Raw genomic sequence first — 23,610 nt, 5'->3', positions numbered from 1 at the left:
GAAACGGTCACATATAGGTCGGCTGAAGAGAGACACATGCCTAATTAGCGTCACTTCGTGTTCAATATAGTTCTCCATCTCGGTTCGTTGCGAGGGATCAGGACCGAGGTTGAGGCTGACCAAAGAATCCGCCCTTGTTTCAGTCATCCAACTTCTAAGTGATTTGATCCACCCCATCTTGGTCTGCTTCAGGTCTTACTGACCAAAGAATTCGAGCATCAATACCATTTCCGATGCATATGTCCCATTCTTAGCCATACTAAGGCTTGCTTTTGGATCGGTCGATTCAGCGTTCATTGACTCTGTTGGAGATGATCAATGGCCTATCCTCCCATAAAGCACCCTCTTTGTCAAACCTCTCCGTGTTTTTCTCATAGAAATCCATTCATCTCTTTTGAGACATTTTGCTTTCAAACTTTACTGGATATATTCGAACTGAAGATCTAAACTCTCCCTTAAACCAGGCTTGTCGACCGCGACACAGACAAAGTTCCTGATCAGGTGCATATGTCTCAACCCTATGATCATGAACAATGTCTCTCGCAAGGTCAACAGCGCAATGCCAAAGCCATATTCCTAGGCAAAAGATGGAAATGGTTTCTTAAACGAAAAGAGTCAACAACAGCCGCAGACGCCGACGCCGACATAACACCCAATAGAACAACAAATCCGTCAGGGCATGGGAAACTCAGAATACCACTGGGCAGCTGTCTCTTGTCTGAGACAAGAAAACGCCGCCAGTAGTGCAGCTTCACCCTTGGTTCCAACCAACTAAATGCTATGCAATCATCAAGTTCCTCTAATGGTAACCTCACATGGCCATCTCGGCCTGTAGTTTCCGAAGCTCGGCTTCCTCGTCGTCCTCCTCCACGGCCTGCTTCTTGCTTGATACAGCTATAACATATTAGTCTCTCGAAGAAATGCAACATGACCAGGGTACATACGCTCCGCAGAAGCCGGCGTGGGCAGCTTGTGCACGGCATCCGACACAGGGACAGTGCCTGTCTTGAGCATCTGCTCATCAAGCTGCTCCTGTTGTAGCTCATCCAGCTCGTTCTCCAGCTCGTCGTCATCGATGGCGTCGCCCATTGGGGTTTGGGTAATAGCGTTGACAATCTCGTCGCTCATGGCGTTTTGTTCTCGCAGCTCGTCCCTGTATCGCGATATTAGTAAGATGCGCAACTACTAAAAACACAGTGCAAAGACGCAAAGCGAGCACGTACATAATCGCGTCCACCTTGTCTGCTGTGAGACCCTTGTGGATATGCTTCATTGCCGCGTTGGCGTCGCTCATGGCTGCCAGGGTCTCCTTGTTGATGTTGGCTGACTCGATAGCGTTGATCTGCTGCTCCAAAGTACCAATTTGTGAAACGGTTTGGTCGAGCGAGTGCTCGTGTGTCTTCTTGCGCCTCAAGGCCGCCTTGGCCGCTATCATCTAGATCAGCATCTCTGCCCCGCATTATCAGGCCCGCCGAGATAGATGCATACCGTTCTTGTTTGTGCTCACGTTCTTGCGTGCGATGCCATCTTGCTCATCGATCTGGTTTTGGAGATGTCTCTCGCGCTTCTGCAGCATGTCGAGCTGCGCTCGCAGACCGAGGATCGCATTCTTGGGGGTATCCTTGCGCTTCTGGGCCGCAGCGCCACCGAACCAACCCCACATGTCTACGGTTGCTGGTCGCTAAGATTGATAGGGGAAAATATTAAAGTAGATGAGGATAAGGAGCACCCGTCCTGTTCCTCTTGTAGAGTCGGTCTCGTCTGATGCTGTTGAAGCAGGAAAATAGCGTAGCGAGTCTCGACTCAGTGTCGGGTAGTGGGGTCAGGCTGAAAGAGGGTTACGGTTCACAGATACTATCCAGGGCTTTTGGGTTTGATAAAGGCGAGAAAGTTCAGGTACTCGGTATGTTTCGTCTAAAATCGTCGTCGTCGTCGTCAGTGTTGTCGTCTTAGGTAGTATTATGTTAAGAGGTAGCCTGCTGGACTCTTATCGTTGCCTGTGTGATGACGGCACGCTACCTTGTCCGCCATTTCTTCTTAATTGCATAATGTGGGGGATATCCATACGAGGACCTTTGGTGCACATGGGGGTTCCATGTGACGCAATACTCACATGGCCAATCGCTGAGTCGGAAACTCGGCTTCGTACAGGAATACATTCTACATGAGGTTATTCGCAGATTCCTGAATGCATTGAGTTGATGTTTACAGCCAATCACTGCGAGCTACATTACAGGTAGTAGGTGCTTATTACATATCGATCGATTACTAAACCTGCAATTACCAATTGCCCGGTTCCCATGAGCAACTTATGCTTCAACATACATACATCAAGGCCCAAACTCCAACAGTTTGTTTAGAAGCAGTGTTCCCTCGCTCTTTATAAACGAATTAAGCTCATGGTACAGTGTATTTCCAAGCGAGTAACCAGAGCCCAGTGTTCAAAGATTGCCGTAAAATGTACGTTGCTTTTTTCCAACCCGTCCCATTAAGTCCAGTAGTAAAAATATAATAGATCGTAACAGAGATTGAACGCAACAGGGTATCGGCATTTAAGATGATGTTTTCTGTTGCACACCAGGCTCAAACTGAGAGCCTGCATCGAATCGCTCCCCAAGTGTTGGAAACTTTAATAGGCGTAACGTCATGGGTCTGCATATATTGTTGAAATAGTCCCAAAAAGGTAGGACAGGCTGAGGCTGTTTCGTGATAGATCAGCTCATAATGCAAGCTTCAAACCTGCATCTTTCATAGGTTGCCGCCCTTTTCTTGTGTATCGTAGTGCCAGACAACGTAGTTGGGAAGACCAATGACTTGGTAACCGGCTCGTTTGGCCATTTTGGCAAAGCCTTCTGTCTCCGCCTGGTTCTCAAAAGCGTAAGCTGGGAAGTTGATGCCTGGTGATGGTGTCAGTCGCGAGCTCATGGCCCATGTCATTTTCAGTCACATACCTGATCGATGCACGTCTGCCTTGACAAGAATGTTGACGCCGCCGATACCATCAAGCTTAAGTTCAACATCCTTGTTCTCGCGCCAATCGCCCATCCTGCACATGTATTCACGTCCTGTGTCAAACTCCTTGTAGCCCTCCACAATGATTGTGTCTTTCGGCAGGCTATTGGCGAGCTTTCGGCCCTTATCTGACTCTATCCATGAGTTGTAGTCAACTGCAGCCTAGTGTTAGCAACCTTTTCGATGATATGACCAGCAAATCTGTTCACTTACATCGACCCTCAATGTCGACACCCTTCTCGAATCTATGGAACCAAATGTCTCGAAGATGTCAGTAAAGTAACATACTTCGAAAAGTGTGTTTGATCCGACTTACTAGGTACAAGAATATCTCTGTCGTGGGCAATAAAGTCCTCCAAAATTCGTCTAGGCGCCTCTTCAATATCAACATCACGCCAGTACACCCACGAATGCTCCGGCTTCAGAGCTGTGGCTAGCAGGTAGTTTCTCGCCTTAGCCATAGCTTTGCGACGCGGTGCTTGCACCTCAAACCCGTGTCTCTGCTTCGCATCCTGACTGAGGTGGAAATGGAAGTTCTTCTCGACAATAGTGATGCTGTTGAACGGAACCTCGTCCTTTCGTTTTTGTAGGTGATCCAACTCAGAAGCAAGTACAGCAAGTGTGTCATCTTTCGAATCGGATACCAAAAAGGCAAGATCGATCAGGCGGTGCGGGTATGTGAGCTCGGCGATGAGCTTGAAGTAGTTCTTCAGAAAGGGAGCTGCGTCCTTCAGAGGCGTAAGTATCAATATTCGTTCGTTTCGAACGACAGCCTGTGGGCTAGAGGTTATGGGGTTCAGATCGATATGCTGGATCGAGGAGGAGTCGATTTTGAGAGGCTTGTGGTGGTTGAAGAGGACGGGTGTTTGCATGTGCGCATTCCATAGGGCATGTTCGTTCGGCGTCATTTCCATGGGTGACTTATTCGGGCCCCAGCATCGAACGCTGTATAGTCGTCAGTCAATGTACCGCTTGAAGTCTGGCTATGAAGGTGAGTACTTCTGTGGTCCAGGAGGTGCTCCTCGAAGACCACGGTATAATAGCATCACAATGCCAGTTAAACCTAGGATGAGGAGCAAACGAGATCGTGTCAAGTTGCTTCGCAATGCCCTACTCTGGGACATGTGTGCCTTTGCAGCCTTCCAGCTGATTCTACCATTGGAAGAAAGCATAGCGAATTCGTCAAGTAGCCGTCCTAGCCACTGTATCGTCCAGTTCGAATCGTTCGTCGCAAGTTTAATACCGGAAGTGGTTTCAGCCCTTCACACACGTTGTTGGCAGCAGCCAGATGGCACGAAGGCTTTGGTAAGTTTGATTTCGCCAATTGCACTCTAAGTTTTCGATCATGTGCAGAGTAGAGCTCCGGTGGTTACAAATGGGATCGTCCCTTCTTTTGTCGAGGGCAGACGAGACCCTGATGTGCTTCGTACAGGGGTTATTGCTGGCGATTTGTTGTTGGTGTTTGCGCAAGGGGCCTAGCGTATCCAAAGTAGTCGCTGAAGAATCGAAAACGTTCGCATTGATCAAGAGTCGATATTGTGACTGGAAACGAGTGTGTGGCGGTCCGCAATAAACAATGTATGCAGATGAACTGATGCGGGATGTGAATGAGCCAGGTCAGGTAAATAAAACAAACCTGTTAATGACATTATCCATGTTGCGACAGCTCAGCATGGAAGCACTTAGCTCAACGGGTGGACATGTCGCACTGGAACAGGGCTAGGGCGTTCTAGGGCACATTGGATCTCCAGAGGCCGTTGTAGGGGGGCTGTCTACTAATACTGGTCTTGCCCACTTCCCGGATGATGTCAGCGGATATGCACTTACCCGGGAGCATGAGATTAACGACTGATACATACTTCTTCAGTAGCAGGTCAGTGTTCTTCATTAAATACAACTGTTGAAGTTGGAATACCTTGGCAATTCTCATATTGATATTTTGGGATAGCGAGCTATGTGCTCATTATGAACCCCTTGTTGATGTTTGATTTCAATATTGATTTTATTCGACAGCGACATACTACTGATACGTACTCCGTACTGGAGTTTACCTGGTATATAACATGGGGTGAACGAACAGATTAACAGCATATGAAATGATAATTTGAGAAAATATATGATATTTATAAAACTTATAACAATCTTCCATATATCGACAATGTTAAACCTAATGTAGGACTGTTTATTTACACACCAACATCAAGAAGCTGAAGGCGCTGACGTATCATGTCACAGAAAGCGCTTACAAAGTCGTCCAATGACATGGGCAGAACTTACTTGCCACAAAAGGTATGCTTCTCCTGGAAGCAACGTGAACCAAAGGCAATCTCATTCATCGCTAGGCATCTCAAAAAATCTCACAAAGTAATTAAACCTAGCCGTGTCAAGAACATCTAGCACATCAGGTCGTTGGCCATCAACTGGAGTACCCCATGCGCTCCGCGCTTTTACGATTTCATTACTCTCTGCTCATACAATCGTTCGCATTACCATCACAAGCACTCAGGACCAAGACAAGATCAATTGCACCACACACGATGGCAGTGACAAGAAGCTCTTCACGTATCAGCACCACGTCTGAGACCAAGGCAGAACCAGTGGCCAAGGCAAGATCGAATACTAATACCCGGAAGCGCAAAGCTACCAAAGATGAGACCCAGGCACCTTCAACACCCCCAAGGAAGCGTGCACAGGGCAAAACTGCAGCTCCAGCAGCTCCGCCACCAGTAACACCAACGCCAGCTGCTGCAAGAGCTCTTGCTGAGGCTACAAGTTCGACCAAGAAACCTCGCAGTGCGGCGGTTACACGACTTGCAAATCCCAAGCTGACAAATGCGACGCTCCTCTCACCAGAGACGTCAAGACTTGTCACCTCGCGAGATCTTGAAACTGTCTCGCCCAGCAAGGCGTCTCAGGCCAAAACAACCACCGATAATCTGCTGAAAGAGGCATGCGATTATCTGATTAAAGTTGATGCGCGCATGAAGCCTCTAATTGAGAACCACCATTGCCGAGCGTTTTCGCCAGAGGGACTAGCAGAGGAGATTGACCCATTTGAGAGTCTGTCGAGTTCAATTATTGGACAGCAAGTATCGGGGGCAGCAGCAAAGTCAATAAAGGGCAAGTTCCTCACGTTATTTGAGCTTCAGCCTGGTTCACGATTCCCGCATCCATCTCAAGTGGCTATCAAATCCATCGAGGAGCTTCGGACTGCGGGACTATCGCAACGCAAAGCCGAATATATCAAAGGGCTCGCAGATAAGTTTGGCAGTGGAGAATTGAGCGCCCAGATGCTTCATGATGCTTCGGACGAGGAAGTCATGGAAAAGCTCATTGCGGTGAGGGGTCTTGGGAAATGGTCCGTCGAGATGTTTGCGTGCTTTGCCCTCAAAAGGATGGACGTCTTTTCGCTCGGCGATCTGGGCGTTCAGAGAGGAATGGCTGCCTTTGTGGGACGTGATGTTGCCAAGCTCAAAGCCAAAGGCGGCGGCAAATGGAAGTATATGTCTGAACAAGATATGATCGAACTGTCAAATAAGTTCTCGCCATATCGAAGTCTGTTCATGTGGTACATGTGGCGAGTGGAGGAGACAGACATGTGCATAATGGAGCAATAAGGTTTCGTTGCCGGGTCGGCGTACATGTTTATCATCATGCTATTCACATGAAGTTGATCAGATAGGCGCCCACAAGCACTGCAACAGCGAGTGGTGATGTCATGACATAGCCTCTAATTTTCACAAGTTGCTACTCAACTACCGGTCCAGATCCAGCAGAAGGAACTCAACATAGGCATTCAATGATGGGTAGCAGCAGTCTTTATTCAAACACATGAACTCGGTTACTTGTTGTCTCCCTACGTTAGGCCCACTACAAAAGTGCATGGTCGTTTCGGTATGAAAGTGTCAACAGCAAACAGATACCTCTCATTGGCTCAGCACGAGAAAAGACCTGATTCGTTATCGGCGATCGGCTCCAGGGGAGGCCTTCTTTTGTGGACTGGCTAGACTGGCTCTTCCAACGGCGCGAAGACGGTTGCGCCACGAATCGGACCAAGAGCGCCCTTGCCGGCCTGCAGCGGGCCTCGATGCATCTCCAACGTAAAGGTTGTGAGAGACAAAGAAGGCAAGAAAAAAAAGATGGGTTTTGCAACGGATCAGATGCACGAATACGTGTTCAGGTTTGCCTCTAGCCTATCCATCATGCCGGTTTAATGGCTCAACCCCGAAGTCAAAGGTGTTTAGCTTCCGGAAAGAAAACCTTGATCATCCTTTTACGATCACTTTGCAAATCGCGAACTCACTGTAAGCTGTCTTGGCTGCTTGGCTACCTTGGCACATGGATGCGGGATGTGGGAACGGGCTTGGCCAGTTATCATGACTGGCCAGGAGCAAAAGATGGAACGAAATCATCCTTGCCATCCACATCCCACACAAAGCCGCAGTCTTGGTTGAGTGTGGACAGTTGAGAGTGCAACGCGTCGAGGGAGGCGGACGTCGGATTTACACGCCAGAATATGGAATGGAGGCGCAGACTGGAGGCTCTTGGTACAGAAGTTGGACAGCGGGAAGATTCAACCGAACAGCCAACGGGAACAAAGCCACATATCTAGCGTTGCCTGCCATATCAGAGTATGTATGTACCGTACGGGTGCAGCAGGTTGATGACTTTTCTCAGGTTTTCCTGGGGGTCGACATTCTTAGGAGTTGATATGAGGCGACAAACCCTGGAAAGTCATTGTCCGAGTTAGAAGTTACTGCGCAAGGGCAGATTTGCTTTGCTTGCCGACTTTAATTACTTGGATGATTATAATCATCATGATCATCAATGGAATCAAGGCTTTGTCACTGAGTGTGAAACCAATTGATAACAAGCTCTCGGAGCCTCGCGACAAAACAAATCAAGGGCGGATTTCGGCTAGAGGGTGGTGCGAGAATAGAGGTGCTTTTTTACCTAAAATCGCAACACTGGATCTATCCGTGGCATGCCCCGGCGATTATGTGCCTCTTATCCACAGCCACATAGGAGTGGCCAGGATGATCATCTGAGACTCATCTTGAATCCGTAAAGCACGTGGGTTCGGTGCAGTCAATCAGGCAATATCTATTTTTCGAGCCGCATAAGATAGGAGAGCCAGCGAGGAAATGAGAGCCAATATGCTATCACTCATGTAAGATTGAACCAAGACGTGGAACGGGAACATGAAGAAAGGGAGAAGAAGAAGAAGCTTTGGGCTTCCTTGGTTCGTATCCCTGGGGCTTTTCGGAAGCCCTGTTGCCGACCTGACTTCATCCATATTTCGTATCGTATTGCCAATATCAAATTTCAGAGTCGTTTATGCTTAGCGCTACCAATTCCCCACGAAGATCAAGCAGATCAATCAATCAGTCAATTAACAAATGAATGAATCACTGGAATCTTTATCCGGATATACCGACCTTTGTTGGCAATGCTGTGGTTAGACAACCTTTCGTGTCAGTACTGTAACTGTATGCCGTGCACCTCGCTCGGTCTTGACAGATCCCTCGTGTAACAATCGCCACAAACCGGTAACATGATGATGAATCCAGGCTGAGCTCTTGTATTGCAGAATTGATGACGTTTCGGTTGAAGAAGGGGCATTGAAGCTTGAGAGAATCTAGGCCCCCCGTCTTGATCGCAAGCGGATACGGGCGAAACATGAGAGGCAAATGGAACAAGACGAGTTTGACCGGCCGGGAATGCGGTGAATTGTCTCCGTTTGTTAGCAGATACTTGAGACTACGGCGAGTGAAAGAGTATTGGAAGTTCCTCGTTATCGTGGCTCGATTTACCTTTTGGGGACATGGGGTTGGAAATCCCTGCTAGTAGATGCGTAAAGTGGATACATGAGGCAGCATCCATAGCTGAGAATGGGGTGCAAATCTCGCCTGCATGCGATGTGCTGGAATTAGAAGCCCAAATGCACCACAGTTGAGCTCCTACTTAAATTAGGGAACGAGACCACCTAGGAATATTCTGTAGGGAAAGCCTATATCGACGAGAAAAGTTGTAAAATCCACACGTCCAAGTCCATGTGTCCCATAAAGGAAGGTTGAGAATTAGAGAGATAGCCCCAAGAGTAAATGCAATGTGTAGTACCGACGATACGGGTGCTTCGGCCACCAGAGATGCGGTACCTGACAGACCCCGCTAATGCAGCTGTAACGCCCGTAGTTAGAGTCAAAGAGGGCACCCGCCGCCATTCCTAGAATGGACTGGGCCTGTTGACTGGTTTGGGTTGAATCGATGCTGGCCAAAGCATGAAGCAAGTGTGGTCATTGTTGTTGCATCTCTACATGCTGACGCGGCCATTAAGCATAAGATTTCATCTTGTCCAATGGGTGTATATCAAACCTTGGCTCCAGTAAAGAAGCGTTTATTCTCTGCCCCCTCTTCATGGTTCATGTCACTGATCGTGGCAGCAGGGAAGACAGAAACTCAATGGATTTACTAGTGTTGAGATAGATGGACAGGTAGTCGCTCAATAGTATGTATGGTCAATGGGAAAATGAAATTGGTGATGTTTATTCTCCACGGTACCTGGACATGGGCCTGTGTCTCTCAACCATTTAGCAGGAAATTAGTGCATGCCGCCCGAATGGAGATATTTATATTTCTCACACCAGGCTTATGAGCCGCTACACCCGTTCGCAACTTGGACCTCGCCCTGGCATCGTCCTGTGCCGGTACTGGTTCCTTTTCGGTCGTCTTGTCTGAGAGCCCCTGGATGATGGAGCCGAAACTGACCTGTTGGTGCCCTGCTTTTGTCACTTTGCCATTTGCCATCCAATTCGAACCCACCCAGCTACCTAGTACCTAGCACCTAGCACCTATCACCCTAGCTTGTGCCGTAGTAGGTAGCCAACCCCCCTGTAGGTAGGCGACGCCGAATTCTCACCGTGCACTCATCTCGGTCGACAGACCATCTTTCATCTCCTCCCTCCCCATCCCTCTTCCTCCTCTTTTTCTTCCCCTTCGTCGAACTCTTACTTCCTCTCATTGTTAGTAATATCCTCGTCCTTTTTTCTCTTCACGCCACTCGTTACCTGTCAGGCTTCATTGTGACTTTTCGTCCATACGCCAGACTTATTACAATTAATTCCAGGAATATCTATATCTATACTATTCCCTGTTGTATATCTCGATCTTGCGCCGAGAAACCACCAAGGATTTTTTCTTAAACACCATCCATAAAATCACAGGATCCTATCCAATTACACACTAGGTACGTACGAATTGGATCTTCAGAATCAGAATCCCTCGGTCGACTGCTCCAGATGCGCGCCGAGACGCGAATTTACTTGGCTTGTGCTTCTGTGCTTGATTGGTTTCAACCGATCCGTCCCGTCTTGCCTTTCCTTCCTCTTCCTGCCTTTTGTTTTCTTTCGTCCTTCCTTCACCTGCCTCAGACAACCACACTACATCCACAACCTTCCTTCTCCATATTCTCAGCGTCTTGGGTCACTTCAATTTTTTGAACTTGACTTCTACGCTTCCCTCCCTCCTTCCTTCCTCACCCATCTCACACCTCCTAATAGGTTAGTAACCTTCAAACACTCCTTGCCTCAAAAAGGGGTATCTCCAAACACCAACATCTTCACACAACCTGCCCTGCAATTTCCCACAGCAGTATCGGCATCACTCCCACCTCGCGAAGCGATTCTACTTTTTCGGGTCACGGCATTCATATACAATCCGCTACTTCGCTTGATCGCTCAAAGTCAACAATATCTAATTTGGTTATTCAGGTCATAATGCATTCCGTTAAGGTTCTTTCCGCCATTGCGGCGCTCGGTATCTCTGCCGTCTCCGGTACGTTCGATTCACGAATATTCTAGTCTTGGGTACACGACTGACAATTCTCGCTCAGCCGCCACTTGCACAAGTGACATCAAGGTTACCGAGCCCACCCCCAGCATCGACTGCACAGTTGTCAAGGGAGATATCATCATTGACAAGAAGGTCGCTGGTGCCGTTGTGATTAATGGCCCTGAGAAGATCGAGGGTAACTTCGTTGCCAAGAACGGTGGCGACATCATCTCTATCGCCAGTACCTCCATTGAGTCCATCGATGGCAACTTCCAGCTCGAAAACCTTGAGGCTCTCAGTAACCTCGAGTTCTCCTCTCTCAAGAGCCTGTCTGGCCTCAGCTTCATCAAGCTTCCCCGTCTCGGAGAGCTGAACTTCGGTACCGAAGGTGTCACTAAGATCAAGAGCATTCGAATTACCGATACCTTCATCAGCGATCTGAGCGGTCTTAGCGTCGCCACCGTCGAGAGCTTCCAGATCGACAACAACCGAAAGATGAACGCTTTCCGATCTGACCTTGTCAACATCACCTCCGAGCTGAAGATCTTCGACAACGGCAACGATGCTATGGAAATCATCATGGACAAGCTTGAGTTGGCTGCTGAGATCCAGATCTCTAGCGCCAAGAACTTCTCCGTCCCCCTCCTCAAGGAGGTCACCAAGAGCTTGAAGCTCAACGCCAACCCCTCGCTCGAGTTCTTCAGCGCCCCCAACCTGACCATCATTGAGGAGACCCTCTCTCTCATTGACATGAAGAAGCTCACCAACGTCTCTTTCCCCCTGCTCGAGGAGATTGGTGGTGGTTTCACTATCCAGAACAACACCAAGCTTGAGGCTATTGATGATTTCCCTAAGCTCGAGAAGGTTACCGGTGGTATTGCCCTCCGTGGTAGCTTCGAGAAGTGAGTACAAATCCTATCTATCCATTGGTCTCTTTTCTAACATACTCTCAGGGTTAAACTCCCCAAGCTTGACCAGGTCAGCGGCAGTGTCGTCGTTTCATCAACCACCGATATCGAGGAGTTCTGCAAATACTTTGACGACCTGAAGAGCGACAAGAAGATTGACGGCGAGGAGAAGTGCACCTTCAACAACAAGAACGCCAACAAGGGCGAGGACGGTGGTGAGGAGAGCGATGGCTCTGGTTCTTCCCAAAGCAACGAGGACGACGACAGCGCCGCTGGCAGCGTCAGCATCAACATGGCTGTCCTTGCCCTCGCTGGTGTCGCTGCCCTCGCTCAGATCTTCTAAGCATAGATGAGGCAAGATTACTAGCTTTTCTCTTTAAAGGCGTCATTCTCTGTCGTCATCATGTTTCCTGACTTTTCTTTTACGACATCTTGTGCTTGGTCATTCTTCATGGGGCACAAATTGCTTTTCATGGGGGCGGTAACTGCGTGTAAAGGATAACCCGTTAGAGCTTAATAATCGATTGTATTTGGACTTTGAAGTTACCTACATGTGCTAAAGAACTATGTCCCATCATAAGTATTGTAAATAACCAATATCTCAACAGATTGATTAGAGATATTTCTTGCGAATCGTACGTTCTGCCGAATCTTGTTTTAGTTTGTAATGTTCCGTCGTCTTTCAAGAGATGAGAACCAACTCTGTCGTATATGGACCAGGTATGACAAGAGTTTTTGTAATACAAGTTTGTGAAGTTCTGTCATGAGATCTGTGTCTTTAACACACCTTAAACGTCATGAAAAAAACACTCAAGTTGGCTCGGAATCCTTCAACACATCAACATGGGGATGTCAACACCCTCACTTCTTTTGCATTTGTAGTGTAGTTTCTCTCAACTTTGATGACTGGTTTTTATATTCCAGATATTGGCAACTATCTACCTTTCTCTTGCTTTTGGCCAGGAAAACTGTCTTGGTATCTACCTGTTGTATATCCCTTGTTCAAACTTCTCCGTGTCATAAAACTCTGGTAAGATCGTATTGCCGTTAAAGACACGACCGTCTAATTCGTTCACGGCCTGCGAGGTGTGATTAGTTGATCGAACATCAGTAAAGGTCCTGAAATACTCACTCTGAGTGCCGAAACCTGGTTTGTGAACTTGATAAAGACTTTGCGGCTGTCTTGGTCGATGTATAATCTCTCCACGCGTCCGTACTGCATCATTGTTAGCTCCAAAGCATAGCTTAGACTCGAAGCCACTTCGGCATACCTTCTCTCCACACTCTTCTCCTATTTCTTGTCCTAGACCTCCTGCGATCTCTTCCTGCAGGTTGGCCATATTCTCTAGCATGTTCTTGAGTACTATCACATCACTCATAGTACCAAATCTGCCTGTGCTCTCAATCTTGCGCTTTCCTCCGATAATTTTACCCTTGCTGCCTGGTTCAGCCCAACCTCCGCCATCGGCATCGGCTTTCTTCCGTCGTTTCTCAACCTGTACGTGGAGAGGGTTTATAATTCCCGACTCATCAGCGCCCAGGCCGCTGCCTTTGGTCCATCCGTACTTGCTCATCAGTCGCTGGGCAAAACCGGACTGTCCTGGGCGGCTGGACCGAGCATTGGAATCGCCGTCATCGGGTTGTGAAGGGGAACCAGCACCGAGGGCCGGAGGTGGAGAATCCCCATCATCTTCCACACCACCTCCTGTTGTATTCTTTTCATCTTGAGTTTGGGTATATCTCACAGGAGCGCGTGATATTGTGGCAGGGTTAGAAGTTTGGGGTGGTGACGGTGGTGGAGCTGGTTGGTTACGGGAAAGAGCTTGGCGGCGAGCAAAGGCATCATCGTCTGGCGGAGGTGCTGGGGCTGATGCCGGAGGTGATTGCGGCGGTGGAGGCACAAAGGAATAAGAGGAGGGTGGAGCGAATTGATCTGACGCCAGGTCAGAAGAGGAACGCAAAGGTGGTGGTGATTAAACTTACTTGAAGGTACAGGTCGAGCGTTCGCTTCCTCATCCTCGTCTGAAAGGTCGCTTTCAACGCGTTTTCGTCGATGCCTGTAGAGCAAGGCCTTCCAATCTCTAACTTCTTGAACCTTCTCATCGCTGCGTAGATACTCTTCTACGTTGGTCGGCCTTGTAGGGTCATATATGTCGTCCCAGTTGGTTTCTGCATCTTCGTCCTGCCTCCTTTTCTTCTTCTTGCGGCCGCCTCGCTGGCGTTTCTCGCCCATTCCGTACATCCACTCATCGTCCTCAGTGGCAGCCCAGTCGGCAAGCGTGGTCTTTGCCTGTGCAGGAGCTGGGGCTGCAGCAGTAAGGGCCTGCTTGGGGGCTGCGGCTTTGGGAAATGTCGGCTTCGGTTTTGCCTGTTTCACTTGTGGACGGCGTATAGGTTGAAAGCGAAGGGCGGGATCAATAGCTTTCTTAACGGCGGTTTCTGCTGGGGTATTTTCTGTCTGATTATAAAGAACAGGGGCTGAAGAGATTGTGGCCGAAGCTGAAGATTTATCGTTTGGATCGAGGAGGTTTTCGTAGAGCGAGAGCCCTCCATGGGGAGGCGGCGGAGGAGGAGGAGCTGCCATTGCTGTTGATCAAAGCGATTATTAAGTAGTGTGTAGAGCTGGATGAAATTCGATTCGATTGCGCTTGGTCGTTTATACCTCCAGCCTAGGAAGACATTCTGCGGGTTGACAGTCTTCGTTTAATGTCGGGAAATTAAAGTTCTGGGTGCGTATGTTATTCAATGTTGAAGTATTTCAAGACTGAGAAGGGAACCGTGAGCTTGCGACAGAGCAAATGCGCCGGGTAAATAGCGGGAACCAATAGCTCCCTGTAGGGCATGATTGGGCGCGTCCGAGCCTGGGCAACAGCTAGGTTCAGGGAATCAAGCTGTGACTGCCCCATCTGTGACTGCCCCTCCATAGAATGATTTAGACAGACCCCGCCAAAACTTTGGAGAGGCGGGAAGCTCCCATCAACTCATGGAGCCAACCTTAGGTGTCGTACCTACCTTAGTACTTGTTTATGCCTGATAAACTTTTACTTCTATAGGCAACAGGAAGTGTTTTCTCAACTCTACATTTCTATTTGCAAAATTTTCTGTCACCATCTTTTCACCACTACTTCAGCAAGCAGCCAGCCGTTGTTTGTTTCCTAGCGCCGGGAACAGAAGCACTCTAAATTTGGACTTCAAGGTGAAAATCGTCACCGTTAACCACCGCCTCCCCCACCATACCGACCTTTCTTTCTCATCCCGCCAACAAACCATTCTCCCACAACATCACACATTGCCCACCATGGCCGATCTTGCGAGCCGCATTACAAAACCCGACGAGGTCGCCGCTGAGACTCCTGTCGAGACCCCTGCCGAGACCGCACCCGCTGCTTCTGGTGAGCTTGGCCAGGCCGATGGCAACATCGAAGACTTGGGTGGCTCCGGCCTCCAGGAGCCTGAATGGGATGTCGAAGTCTCCCTCAGCGAACTCCAGAACAATGAAGCCACACCGTTCCATTCCGCCACTACCTGGCAAGACCTGGGCCTGTAAGTGCACGCCCGCGCTCTGTTCGAACCGCGCTCACAATGATATTACAGTCGTGAGGACCTACTGAAGGGTCTCCTCTCTCTCAACTTCTTGAAGCCCTCCAAGGTCCAGGGCAAGTCCCTCCCCCTGATGCTCAGCGATCCTCCACGAAACATGCTGGCGCAGTCACAGTCTGGTACTGGCAAGACCGCTGCCTTCGTCACCGCGATATTGTCGCGTGTCGACTTCAGCAAGCCCGACCAGCCCCAAGCACTGGCTCTTGCGCCCAGTCGAGAGCTTGCCCGACAGATTGAAGGAGTTATCAACGCCATCGGACGTTTCGTTGAGAACAAGAAGGTTGCTGCTGCAATCCCAGGCGTTCTGCCCCGTGGAGAACCCGTCAGAGCTAGTGTCATTGTCGGTACTCCAGGTACAGTGATGGACATTATTCGACGCCGACAGCTGGACATCTCTCAGCTCCGCGTTCTTGTCCTGGATGAGGCCGATAACATGCTCGACCAGCAGGGCCTAGGCGATCAGTGCCTGAAGGTCAAGAAGTAAGGAATTGAAGAAACGAGCTTAACCAACAAGGTGCTAATGAACTCGACAGCATGCTCCCTAAGGAAATTCAGGTGCTCCTTTTCTCCGCCACTTTCCCCGAGAACGTCATGAAGTATGCCGGCAAGTTTGCACCCAACGCGCATAGCCTCAAGTTGCAGCGCAGTGAACTTACCGTCAAGGGCATCTCTCAAATGTTCATTGACTGCCCTGACGACAACATGAAGTATGACATTCTTTGCAAACTTTATGGTTTGATGACGATCGGCCAGTCGGTCATCTTTGTCAAGGTATGTATTGGTTCTAACAATCGAGCCGCGGAATTCTGATTTGATCATAGACTCGAGATAGCGCCAACGAGATCGAGAGACGAATGGTCGCTGATGGCCACAAGGTCTCTGCCCTTCACGCCGCTTTTGATGGAGTTGAGCGAGATAACCTCTTGACCAAGTTCCGTCAAGGCGAGAACAAGGTTCTCATTACCACCAACGTCCTGGCCCGTGGTATCGATGTTTCCAGTGTATCCATGGTCATCAACTATGATATTCCCATGAAGGGGCGAGGCGACACCGAACCCGATGCCGAGACCTACCTTCACCGTATTGGCCGAACTGGTCGATTTGGCCGTGTCGGCGTCAGTATCAGCTTCGTTTACGATAAGAAAAGCTTCGATGCCTTGAGCAAGATTGCCGAAATGTACGGTATTGACTTGGTCAAGCTGGACACTGAAGACTGGGATGAGGCCGAGGAGCGTGTGAAGGAGGTCATCAAGAAGAACAGAGCTCAAGCCTCATACGCCCCCAGTGCGACTGAGCCTAAGGCTGCTGCGGGTGCTTAGTATACGCCCGCGACACATGGACTCCATAATGGTTTCGTGAACAACGGACCACGCTTTAACGGCACAGCCTTTGGCACCATGGATCACAACGGGATGACCTCTAACGCCATGACCTATTAAGGCCACATGATCGAGGTGAAGTGATTTACTGCTGGATGCAGTTGAGGCTATTCTGCCGCTGTTATTGGACCAGCCAACTGTTATTCGTTGGGCTGACATAGTGTTGAGATGAAGTAGGATGGCGGACTGAATTTAGCCACCTTGTGCCTGCAGTATTGCAGGCTATTAGATACCAAAGACAGAAAAATGTTCCCGTTGTCTCAACCTCCACTTATTGTTCTTCTTCTGTTGTACCTTGTCGCTTTACATAATAGATCGAATGTCGTGCATTGTGATCTACACAGTTCCAGAAATCCGCCGATCCCAAGGAAGGATTTCTGAACCATGAGCCTCGTGTAAACGTTGCAATGGCGATGCGATGATCCTGGTGGAATAGTCGATCAACTGAAACTCTAAGAACAGGTCCCTTGCATAATTCGTGTATCGTGTGCTATTCCCGTATCTTTTAAACTGTATGTCGCAACAGTCAAGGAAGGGTTGGGCCATGGTCTGTGTTGAAATCGATGCTTCTCTATCTACGTAGGGCTGATGGTCATCACAAACCAGAAAATTACTGAGAGTAGCGTTGAGGAAGATTAAGACGAGTTTGTAGCAGTATCCAATACTTTTCCATTGGTAGTCTAGTGAACGCAGTAGACAGAACTCGCGACTATTCATCAAGAGGCCTGAATTGTCAAGACACAATGCCGTTGGTTTATTTGATTTACTAATATAAAGATACATTCTTTCTTTAATTATATCTCTAGTTGGCAGACTTTTCCAACCCATCCTTAACGGCAAGTTCTAATCCCTCGACAGTCTCCTTAGGCAGCGAGAGGAACGGTGAGTGAGAAGCGGCAATATGGAAGCTTCCTGCATTAGGGCCCAACATGGAGGCCAAGTTTTGCTGGATAGCCAAAGGAATGGCGCGGTCCTCATCACAGAAGATAAAGAAGCAGGGGACGTCGTGCCAGGGCTCATACTCGACGATATCAGCGTACACACGGCGAGACTGGTGCTTCAAGGCAGCGATGGCCTTGCCCTGAGTCTCAGCATCCACATCATGGTAGAAGACGTTCTCAGGTGTGTCAGCGTGGACATAGTCACCCTATTGCATATGTCAATAATTCAATTCTTTGGCCGAGAATTATAGTTGGTAACTTACCTCGACTCGCATCCATGGGAGATACTGTCCACCAAGAAGCTCAAGAATACTCTTTCCCTTGGGCATAACAAAGGCACTCAAGTAAACAAGCTGGATCACACCGCCAGTCTTGCCCTCTTGCGCACGCTGCTTCAAGCTCAATCCCTTGACTGCCTCAGCGCCAACAAGTCCACCGTATGAGTGGACGACGACCATAACCTTCTTGCCCTCCTCAACGAGTCTCTCTACAACAGCGCGAACGGCACTGACGTCCTCGCTCAGTCCCTTGGTAGGTGGCTCGGCGCCAACAGAGGGGTAGTCAACAGCTTCGGTAGACCAGCCTCGGGAGTTGAGATCGTTTCGCACGACATCGTAGCAGTCGGCAGTGTGCCAGGCGCCAGGAGCGAAGACAATAGTGGGATTGGTAGGCATGGCCGTGTACTGAATGATATTCAGTTATGCTTAAACGTGTCGTTGACTAACTAATATAATGAGTTCAAAGCCTGGAGGAAGGACATGATATACATAGTAAGAACTATGTCTATACCGCCTGGTCCCTTGAGGGGTTTGTCGGTCCCCTAGTCCCACTCTGTTGCAGAGGAACGATGTCACTCCGGGGATGGCTTGCTTTCGTTTGCACTTGACTCGTGAGTGTTGATCAGGTCCACGAGCTGATGAGACCGTTGGAGTCGTACTAGTCTAGCATGGGCCAGCAAGCATCGTTAGATAAGGCCCGATCATATTAATAGTGTGATGTTAATCCTGACTATTAGATTTTGACAGCTGTTACTTCGCTAAAGATTAATGAAGAAGATTTCATTGTTGATCTTGTGGATCTCACAGGTGGTTAACTGGATACCGTATTGGTAGTAGACTGGTAGATTAGTGTATCTTTGCCCGTTTCATGGCTGTTATGGCAAAGCTAACTAGTGCTCCTTGAGGCTTTGAACTTGAGCATCTCGACTATTTGCAAAGGCTAGCTCAGACGCGATAGCGCGTTTAACGCCTCAGTGCGCTTCTTGTCGACTGAGCGACTGAGGCTAGAGACTGGCCCAACCCTATGTCTTTTGCCATGTTTCGTGGCTGTCTTGAAGCATGGACATCCGCATTGACAGCCCAGAAATTGAAAAGCCATCGTAAAGTTCCGTAACCATAACCAACGCTATTTTTGTTAACGAATTGTCCGTGCTTGTTGAGGTGTAGTTGAGGACGGATACGATGCATATGTAGTATCTAACGGCTGGAGAAGAATCTGCTTGCATCACCTTTCGGGTTGTTGACAATATTCTTCCGCTGTCTATACAGAGCACGGGTACAGATTAGGTCGATACAGATATCCCGCCCACTTGGTTCGCCGCAAGCTTATTCCGGGAGTCTGTAGCAAAATTAAGGGAGGCGAAAGACGTCTGTCAAACCTGAAGGGACCCCCCAGGGACCAAGAAACGGCCTGACCTTGTGGGGTGAGTACGGTATGATGTTGCATTTAACTACATTAGTCCGTATGGAGCAGTGGATTGACAGGATCTAATATCCGTACCATTATACGAAACAACTTCCAAGTGGAAGAAATTTCTCTCCAGGCCCGCACGTCAAATACGGGACCACTGATCGAGATAGTGCAAGTTCTTGATGATCAAAAGATATTCTCCAAGTTTCCTCCCGTGAGAGATAGGGGCTCGAATGCTGATGAAGATCCGCGTTCAGCCGTCCGTCGGCCAATATGCAATGGAGATCACAAAAGCAACAATCGTGAGACAAAGTTCACAACTCCTGAGCAATACATGCCGCTAGCAGCCTTTAGGAGCCGCATTGGCAAATGGGAACCGCAATGGACACAGACTGCGTAGGGTTCTTGGCACTAGCCTTGTATGTATGTACTATTATATTAGCGACTCGACTGAGAAACAATGTTGCGTGTACCTGGCTTAGGTGCTACCAGTTTGAGGCGTATGCCACTGTATGTAATCCGGCTCTGGCATCATTCAGAGTTCGTTCCATCGCTTGAGGATGCCCCGGTTTTTGTCACGTTTAGCACGTTTCTATCGTTCCGCCTTAGCCGTAACAACAAGGGATAAAACGCTTTGACGTGAGAAGGCTTCAAGGATATACTAGATATCGTACCAAAGCTCTGCAACTATACATACGACATACGCACAGCATTAACTGACTCGGTTCCCTGGAAGTAAGCCAGCCAGGAATATTGCCTGTCAGGTTTTGGTGTCGCTTTGACTTCATCATGGGTGGCGGCTCAACTCAGTCTGCAGGGCCGAGACATTGAGGCGTGACTTCTTATAGGTTCATAATAAGGTTAACGGGGAAAACGCCCGTCCCTTCTCTAAGGACTCGGTACATAGTAGTATTGTTCGAGTTCGTAGGAAAAAATCGAAACACTCGTCTCCAAAACAGAGTGTCGCGGGCCACGGAGAACGAGCCTAGAACCTTGTCTAGTCTTCAATTAATTCGAGATTCCAGCCAACTTGACGCCTGATCTACACAATCTATCCCCTATGTAGCCTCCGTCGCCGCCAGCCCTGCTCGTCCCTGTGGCCCTACTGCAAACAGTTTTACTGTTTAGGAATAATAAATCAGTATTAAATTGGGATGTCATCCTGCGCCTAGCATTAGTCTACCGAGTAGCCAAATGCTTAATTACTTTTAACTTAGCCCTTTCTCTCCGTGGGCTTTGGAAACTGGTCCCTCCTTCTTTCGACCTTCTTTCTCATTTATTCTCCCATCTCTTGTCGCTATGGGTGGGCTTTATGCGCGTGACGACCCAAAGGCTGACCGCAGCAGCGAGCTTAACACCACGACAACGATTGTACTAGTTCTATCGGCTATCTTTGTCGCATTGCGCTTCTGGGCTCGATATGTTCGGATTGGCTATGGACTTGATGACTGGCTGACTGTGGTAGCGTTGGTTCGTGCATTATCATTCCGCCCTATGCCAAGATTCATACAACTAACAATAGGCTAAAGGTCTTGGTCTTTATCACAGGGGGGCTCAACTATGGCAGTAAGTAAGATGTGCTCTCATCCCACAATTGTCTCTAACAATTAACTATAGTGATTGCTCATGGCCTCGGCAAACACGCCACAGATGTGTCATTGGAAGACCAAGCCATCTTCTTCAAGATCCTCCTCGCCTTCGAATGCATCTACGTCACTGCAGTAATGATGGTCAAACTTGCTTTGTTACAGATGTATCTACGCATCTTCCCATCACGCCGCTTCAAATTGGTCTCAGCTATCATCGCCGCTACCGTCGTTGCTTGGTGGATAGCCATCTGCGCTGTGTGTATCTTCCAGTGCCGTCCGATCAGAAGGGCTTGGATGCCGTGGTTGACGGAGGGCACATGCATTGATCTCAAAGCTTCCTTCATCGGCAATGCAATCCCCAACATTGCGACTGATATTGCCATTCTGTGTTTGCCAGTGAGGCAGATTTTGAAATTGCAAGTCAACGTTGCTCAGAAGCTGTCCCTGTTGGTCATCTTCCTGCTCGGTGGTTTGTAAGTCTCATTTACTTTCTCCATGTTTCATTTTTAGAAGCTGCTAACAGTTCGTCTTTCAGTGTTTTGTTTGCCAGTATATACAGATTCACAACCATTATGCAATTCCAAATTACCGACACTACATGTAGGATTTCACGAACTACGTACAAGTGACCTCGGCTGACCTCAATAGGGACCCTTGCTACAGCATGCACCTGGTGTGTCGTCGAAGTAGCCTGTGGAACCATCGCCCTTTGTCTCCCGACCCTGAGACCACTCCTGCTAAGGGTGTCTTCAAAATTCGAAAGTGCGTCACGTTCCAGGAAAACGGCCGCGACTCGCTCCAACAGGCCAAACGAACTCGTCACCATCGGTGGAACCGGAAAGGCAGGCACAAGACAGTTTCATCGCATAGAAGATGACCGAGCGTCCAACGAAAGCCAACTTGAGCTTGGTACAGGTCACGGAAGTCTTCCCCATTACAACATGAGCGAAAGAGGGTCAGGAGACGAGCTACCGCTGCATAAAGATGGGAAGGGAAACTTGAGGATGTAGTGGCCTTTTGGGAACAAGATTTGTAACATTCAGAAATGATGGTTTATTGCGAGAGACATTGGCAATACTTGACATGGAGTCCTGCTGTTGTACTTGGGCAAAATAACACCAAGGTCGCAGCTCATCATTTGGAAGGTTAATAACTCACCACCACACATATATGGAGTTCTGCTTGGGTATCAGGATATCTAGGAGTATATGATAACACAAATATAATTAATATAGAATATATCTTAGTTGCACACTATTTGCAATAGTTTTACATAGTTATAGTAGATTTATTGATAGTATAGGGTAAACTGACCGGCTATGTTATCAAGGTTAGAGCTAACCGCCCCTTCTGACTTGTTATCTGTACCCCGGAGGGCCTAAGTTCGAACCCTCGTTATACAGACCAAAAACAATATAAAGACACTTTTGCGTCTTTACTTAGGTAATCATTACTAGCTCAAGCTTTTCTACCACACAGAGTTCGATGACTTGGCTCCGCTAACGCTCCATGCCAGTGCCTTTTTTAAGAAAGAATTTGACTTTGACTTACAGGGGCAGAACAAAGTCTCGAGTTGGCTGTGGATCACATGTCGGCTCAGCAGCCCGAACATTGCACCATCAGTCAAGACGTTATCGGGCACAGAACAAATACCTGTACCTCTAGCCATGCAACTCACATGTCACCCCCAGATCGCGCGATTGGCTATGATGTGCAGAGTCAAATACCACACAACTTCCCATTCATAGGCAGGTACCTATCTATGCATGTACATCGACATTGATTGTCATCATTGATGATGGCCCTACCCCCACCGAGGTGGGAATGGATGGAATGGCCTACCTAATCTGAGGCCCGAGGGTGCTTCGATTCAGATACATGTACATATCGAGATGCATAATGGGTCGGCTAGAAGAAGCTTCAGAGGCGAGCCACGTTGCACATCTGGAGCAACTAAACCGCTCAGTTGCAGCTATCCACAACCGATCGACCTGCCGAGTCGCCCAAGGGTTTTTTTGAGATATGTCGTCCTCGTCCTCGTCCTCCGCCCGGGACACCCTAACGAGGCCCGTACCGGGATCCGCCTGCAAGGAGCGGTGTTTGGCGTGGGGATGGTGGGACTAGTTGACTTGATCAGCCATCGATATCGAAGTCAAGCTGGATAAGTCTGCAGAGAGCGGTGGACCAAGTGCGGTATAATGACCATATTAGTATGTCGAGCATGACTTGAGGCTCAATCACCGACATATTGAACATGTCATTTGGTATTATCGGTCAAGACCTTGATGTCTATTTCCAGCACTTCCGTCTCTATCTGTGTCCGTATCGTAGGTAACACCCATGGATCATCGTCACTACGTATATGCGCTTGGTTCAAAATCGCTTAATTGTCATGCTGGCAGCGGGCCGTCTCATGCAGGTCCGTCCGTACAGTACCTAAAAAAACAGTATTTATTGATTCTCCTACAGTATCAAGCAAGTTACTCTGCAAAAAGGGCAGATTTTATTGGGCCGCGATAGCTAGAACTAGGCCTCATCGACACTTGGCTTGACCTGGTGATTCAATGCATCATTGTTCAACCTCGTCGATTTCTTGATCGCTCGCCCCATTCGGTCTTGGTCCTTGGTCAGGCTCGCCTTACTGTACTCTATATGGAACCCA

The 23,610-nt window shown here is 48.6% G+C and overlaps 8 protein-coding genes across 8 annotated transcripts, besides 1 other annotated feature; 4 read left to right on the top strand and 4 right to left on the bottom strand.

Annotated features, from left to right (window-relative positions):
- Positions 1-811: 811 nt before the first annotated feature.
- On the bottom strand, positions 812-1,663 carry FPSE_00464 (uncharacterized protein; the record flags this gene model as incomplete). Its single annotated transcript, XM_009253584.1, has 4 exons — positions 812-894; positions 945-1,153; positions 1,224-1,428; positions 1,489-1,663. The coding sequence occupies 4 exons, from the start codon at positions 1,661-1,663 to the stop codon at positions 812-814; spliced, it is 672 nt and encodes a 223-aa protein (XP_009251859.1).
- A 1,085-nt stretch (positions 1,664-2,748) lies between these two features.
- Positions 2,749-4,184, bottom strand: FPSE_00465 (uncharacterized protein; the record flags this gene model as incomplete). Its single annotated transcript, XM_009253585.1, has 5 exons — positions 2,749-2,897; positions 2,952-3,167; positions 3,226-3,273; positions 3,329-3,957; positions 4,012-4,184. The coding sequence occupies 5 exons, from the start codon at positions 4,182-4,184 to the stop codon at positions 2,749-2,751; spliced, it is 1,215 nt and encodes a 404-aa protein (XP_009251860.1).
- Positions 4,185-5,549: 1,365 nt separating this feature from the next.
- FPSE_00466 (uncharacterized protein) lies at positions 5,550-6,629 on the top strand (the record flags this gene model as incomplete). The annotated part of the gene is made up of 1 exon (XM_009253586.1): positions 5,550-6,629. One exon carries the CDS (start codon positions 5,550-5,552, stop codon positions 6,627-6,629), a length of 1,080 nt encoding a protein of 359 aa, XP_009251861.1.
- Positions 6,630-8,378: 1,749 nt separating this feature from the next.
- Positions 8,379-8,423: a microsatellite.
- A 2,364-nt stretch (positions 8,424-10,787) lies between these two features.
- Positions 10,788-12,093, top strand: FPSE_00467 (uncharacterized protein; the record flags this gene model as incomplete). The annotated part of the gene is made up of 3 exons (XM_009253587.1): positions 10,788-10,845; positions 10,904-11,744; positions 11,796-12,093. 3 exons carry the CDS (start codon positions 10,788-10,790, stop codon positions 12,091-12,093), a joined length of 1,197 nt encoding a protein of 398 aa, XP_009251862.1.
- Positions 12,094-12,730: 637 nt separating this feature from the next.
- FPSE_00468 (uncharacterized protein) lies at positions 12,731-14,334 on the bottom strand (the record flags this gene model as incomplete). The annotated part of the gene is made up of 4 exons (XM_009253588.1): positions 12,731-12,829; positions 12,883-12,966; positions 13,022-13,683; positions 13,734-14,334. The coding sequence occupies 4 exons, from the start codon at positions 14,332-14,334 to the stop codon at positions 12,731-12,733; spliced, it is 1,446 nt and encodes a 481-aa protein (XP_009251863.1).
- A 714-nt stretch (positions 14,335-15,048) lies between these two features.
- FPSE_00469 (uncharacterized protein) lies at positions 15,049-16,669 on the top strand (the record flags this gene model as incomplete). Its single annotated transcript, XM_009253589.1, has 4 exons — positions 15,049-15,293; positions 15,345-15,830; positions 15,884-16,121; positions 16,172-16,669. 4 exons carry the CDS (start codon positions 15,049-15,051, stop codon positions 16,667-16,669), a joined length of 1,467 nt encoding a protein of 488 aa, XP_009251864.1.
- Positions 16,670-17,531: 862 nt separating this feature from the next.
- FPSE_00470 (uncharacterized protein) lies at positions 17,532-18,344 on the bottom strand (the record flags this gene model as incomplete). The annotated part of the gene is made up of 2 exons (XM_009253590.1): positions 17,532-17,876; positions 17,934-18,344. 2 exons carry the CDS (start codon positions 18,342-18,344, stop codon positions 17,532-17,534), a joined length of 756 nt encoding a protein of 251 aa, XP_009251865.1.
- Positions 18,345-20,658: 2,314 nt separating this feature from the next.
- Positions 20,659-21,958, top strand: FPSE_00471 (uncharacterized protein; the record flags this gene model as incomplete). Its single annotated transcript, XM_009253591.1, has 5 exons — positions 20,659-20,829; positions 20,889-20,925; positions 20,977-21,421; positions 21,484-21,548; positions 21,597-21,958. The coding sequence occupies 5 exons, from the start codon at positions 20,659-20,661 to the stop codon at positions 21,956-21,958; spliced, it is 1,080 nt and encodes a 359-aa protein (XP_009251866.1).
- Positions 21,959-23,610: the final 1,652 nt, after the last annotated feature.

This window comes from Fusarium pseudograminearum, chromosome 1 (assembly GCF_000303195.2).
Source record: "Fusarium pseudograminearum CS3096 chromosome 1, whole genome shotgun sequence".
Classification (NCBI taxonomy): domain Eukaryota; kingdom Fungi; phylum Ascomycota; class Sordariomycetes; order Hypocreales; family Nectriaceae; genus Fusarium; species Fusarium pseudograminearum.
This window is presented reverse-complemented; position numbering and strand designations above follow the sequence as displayed.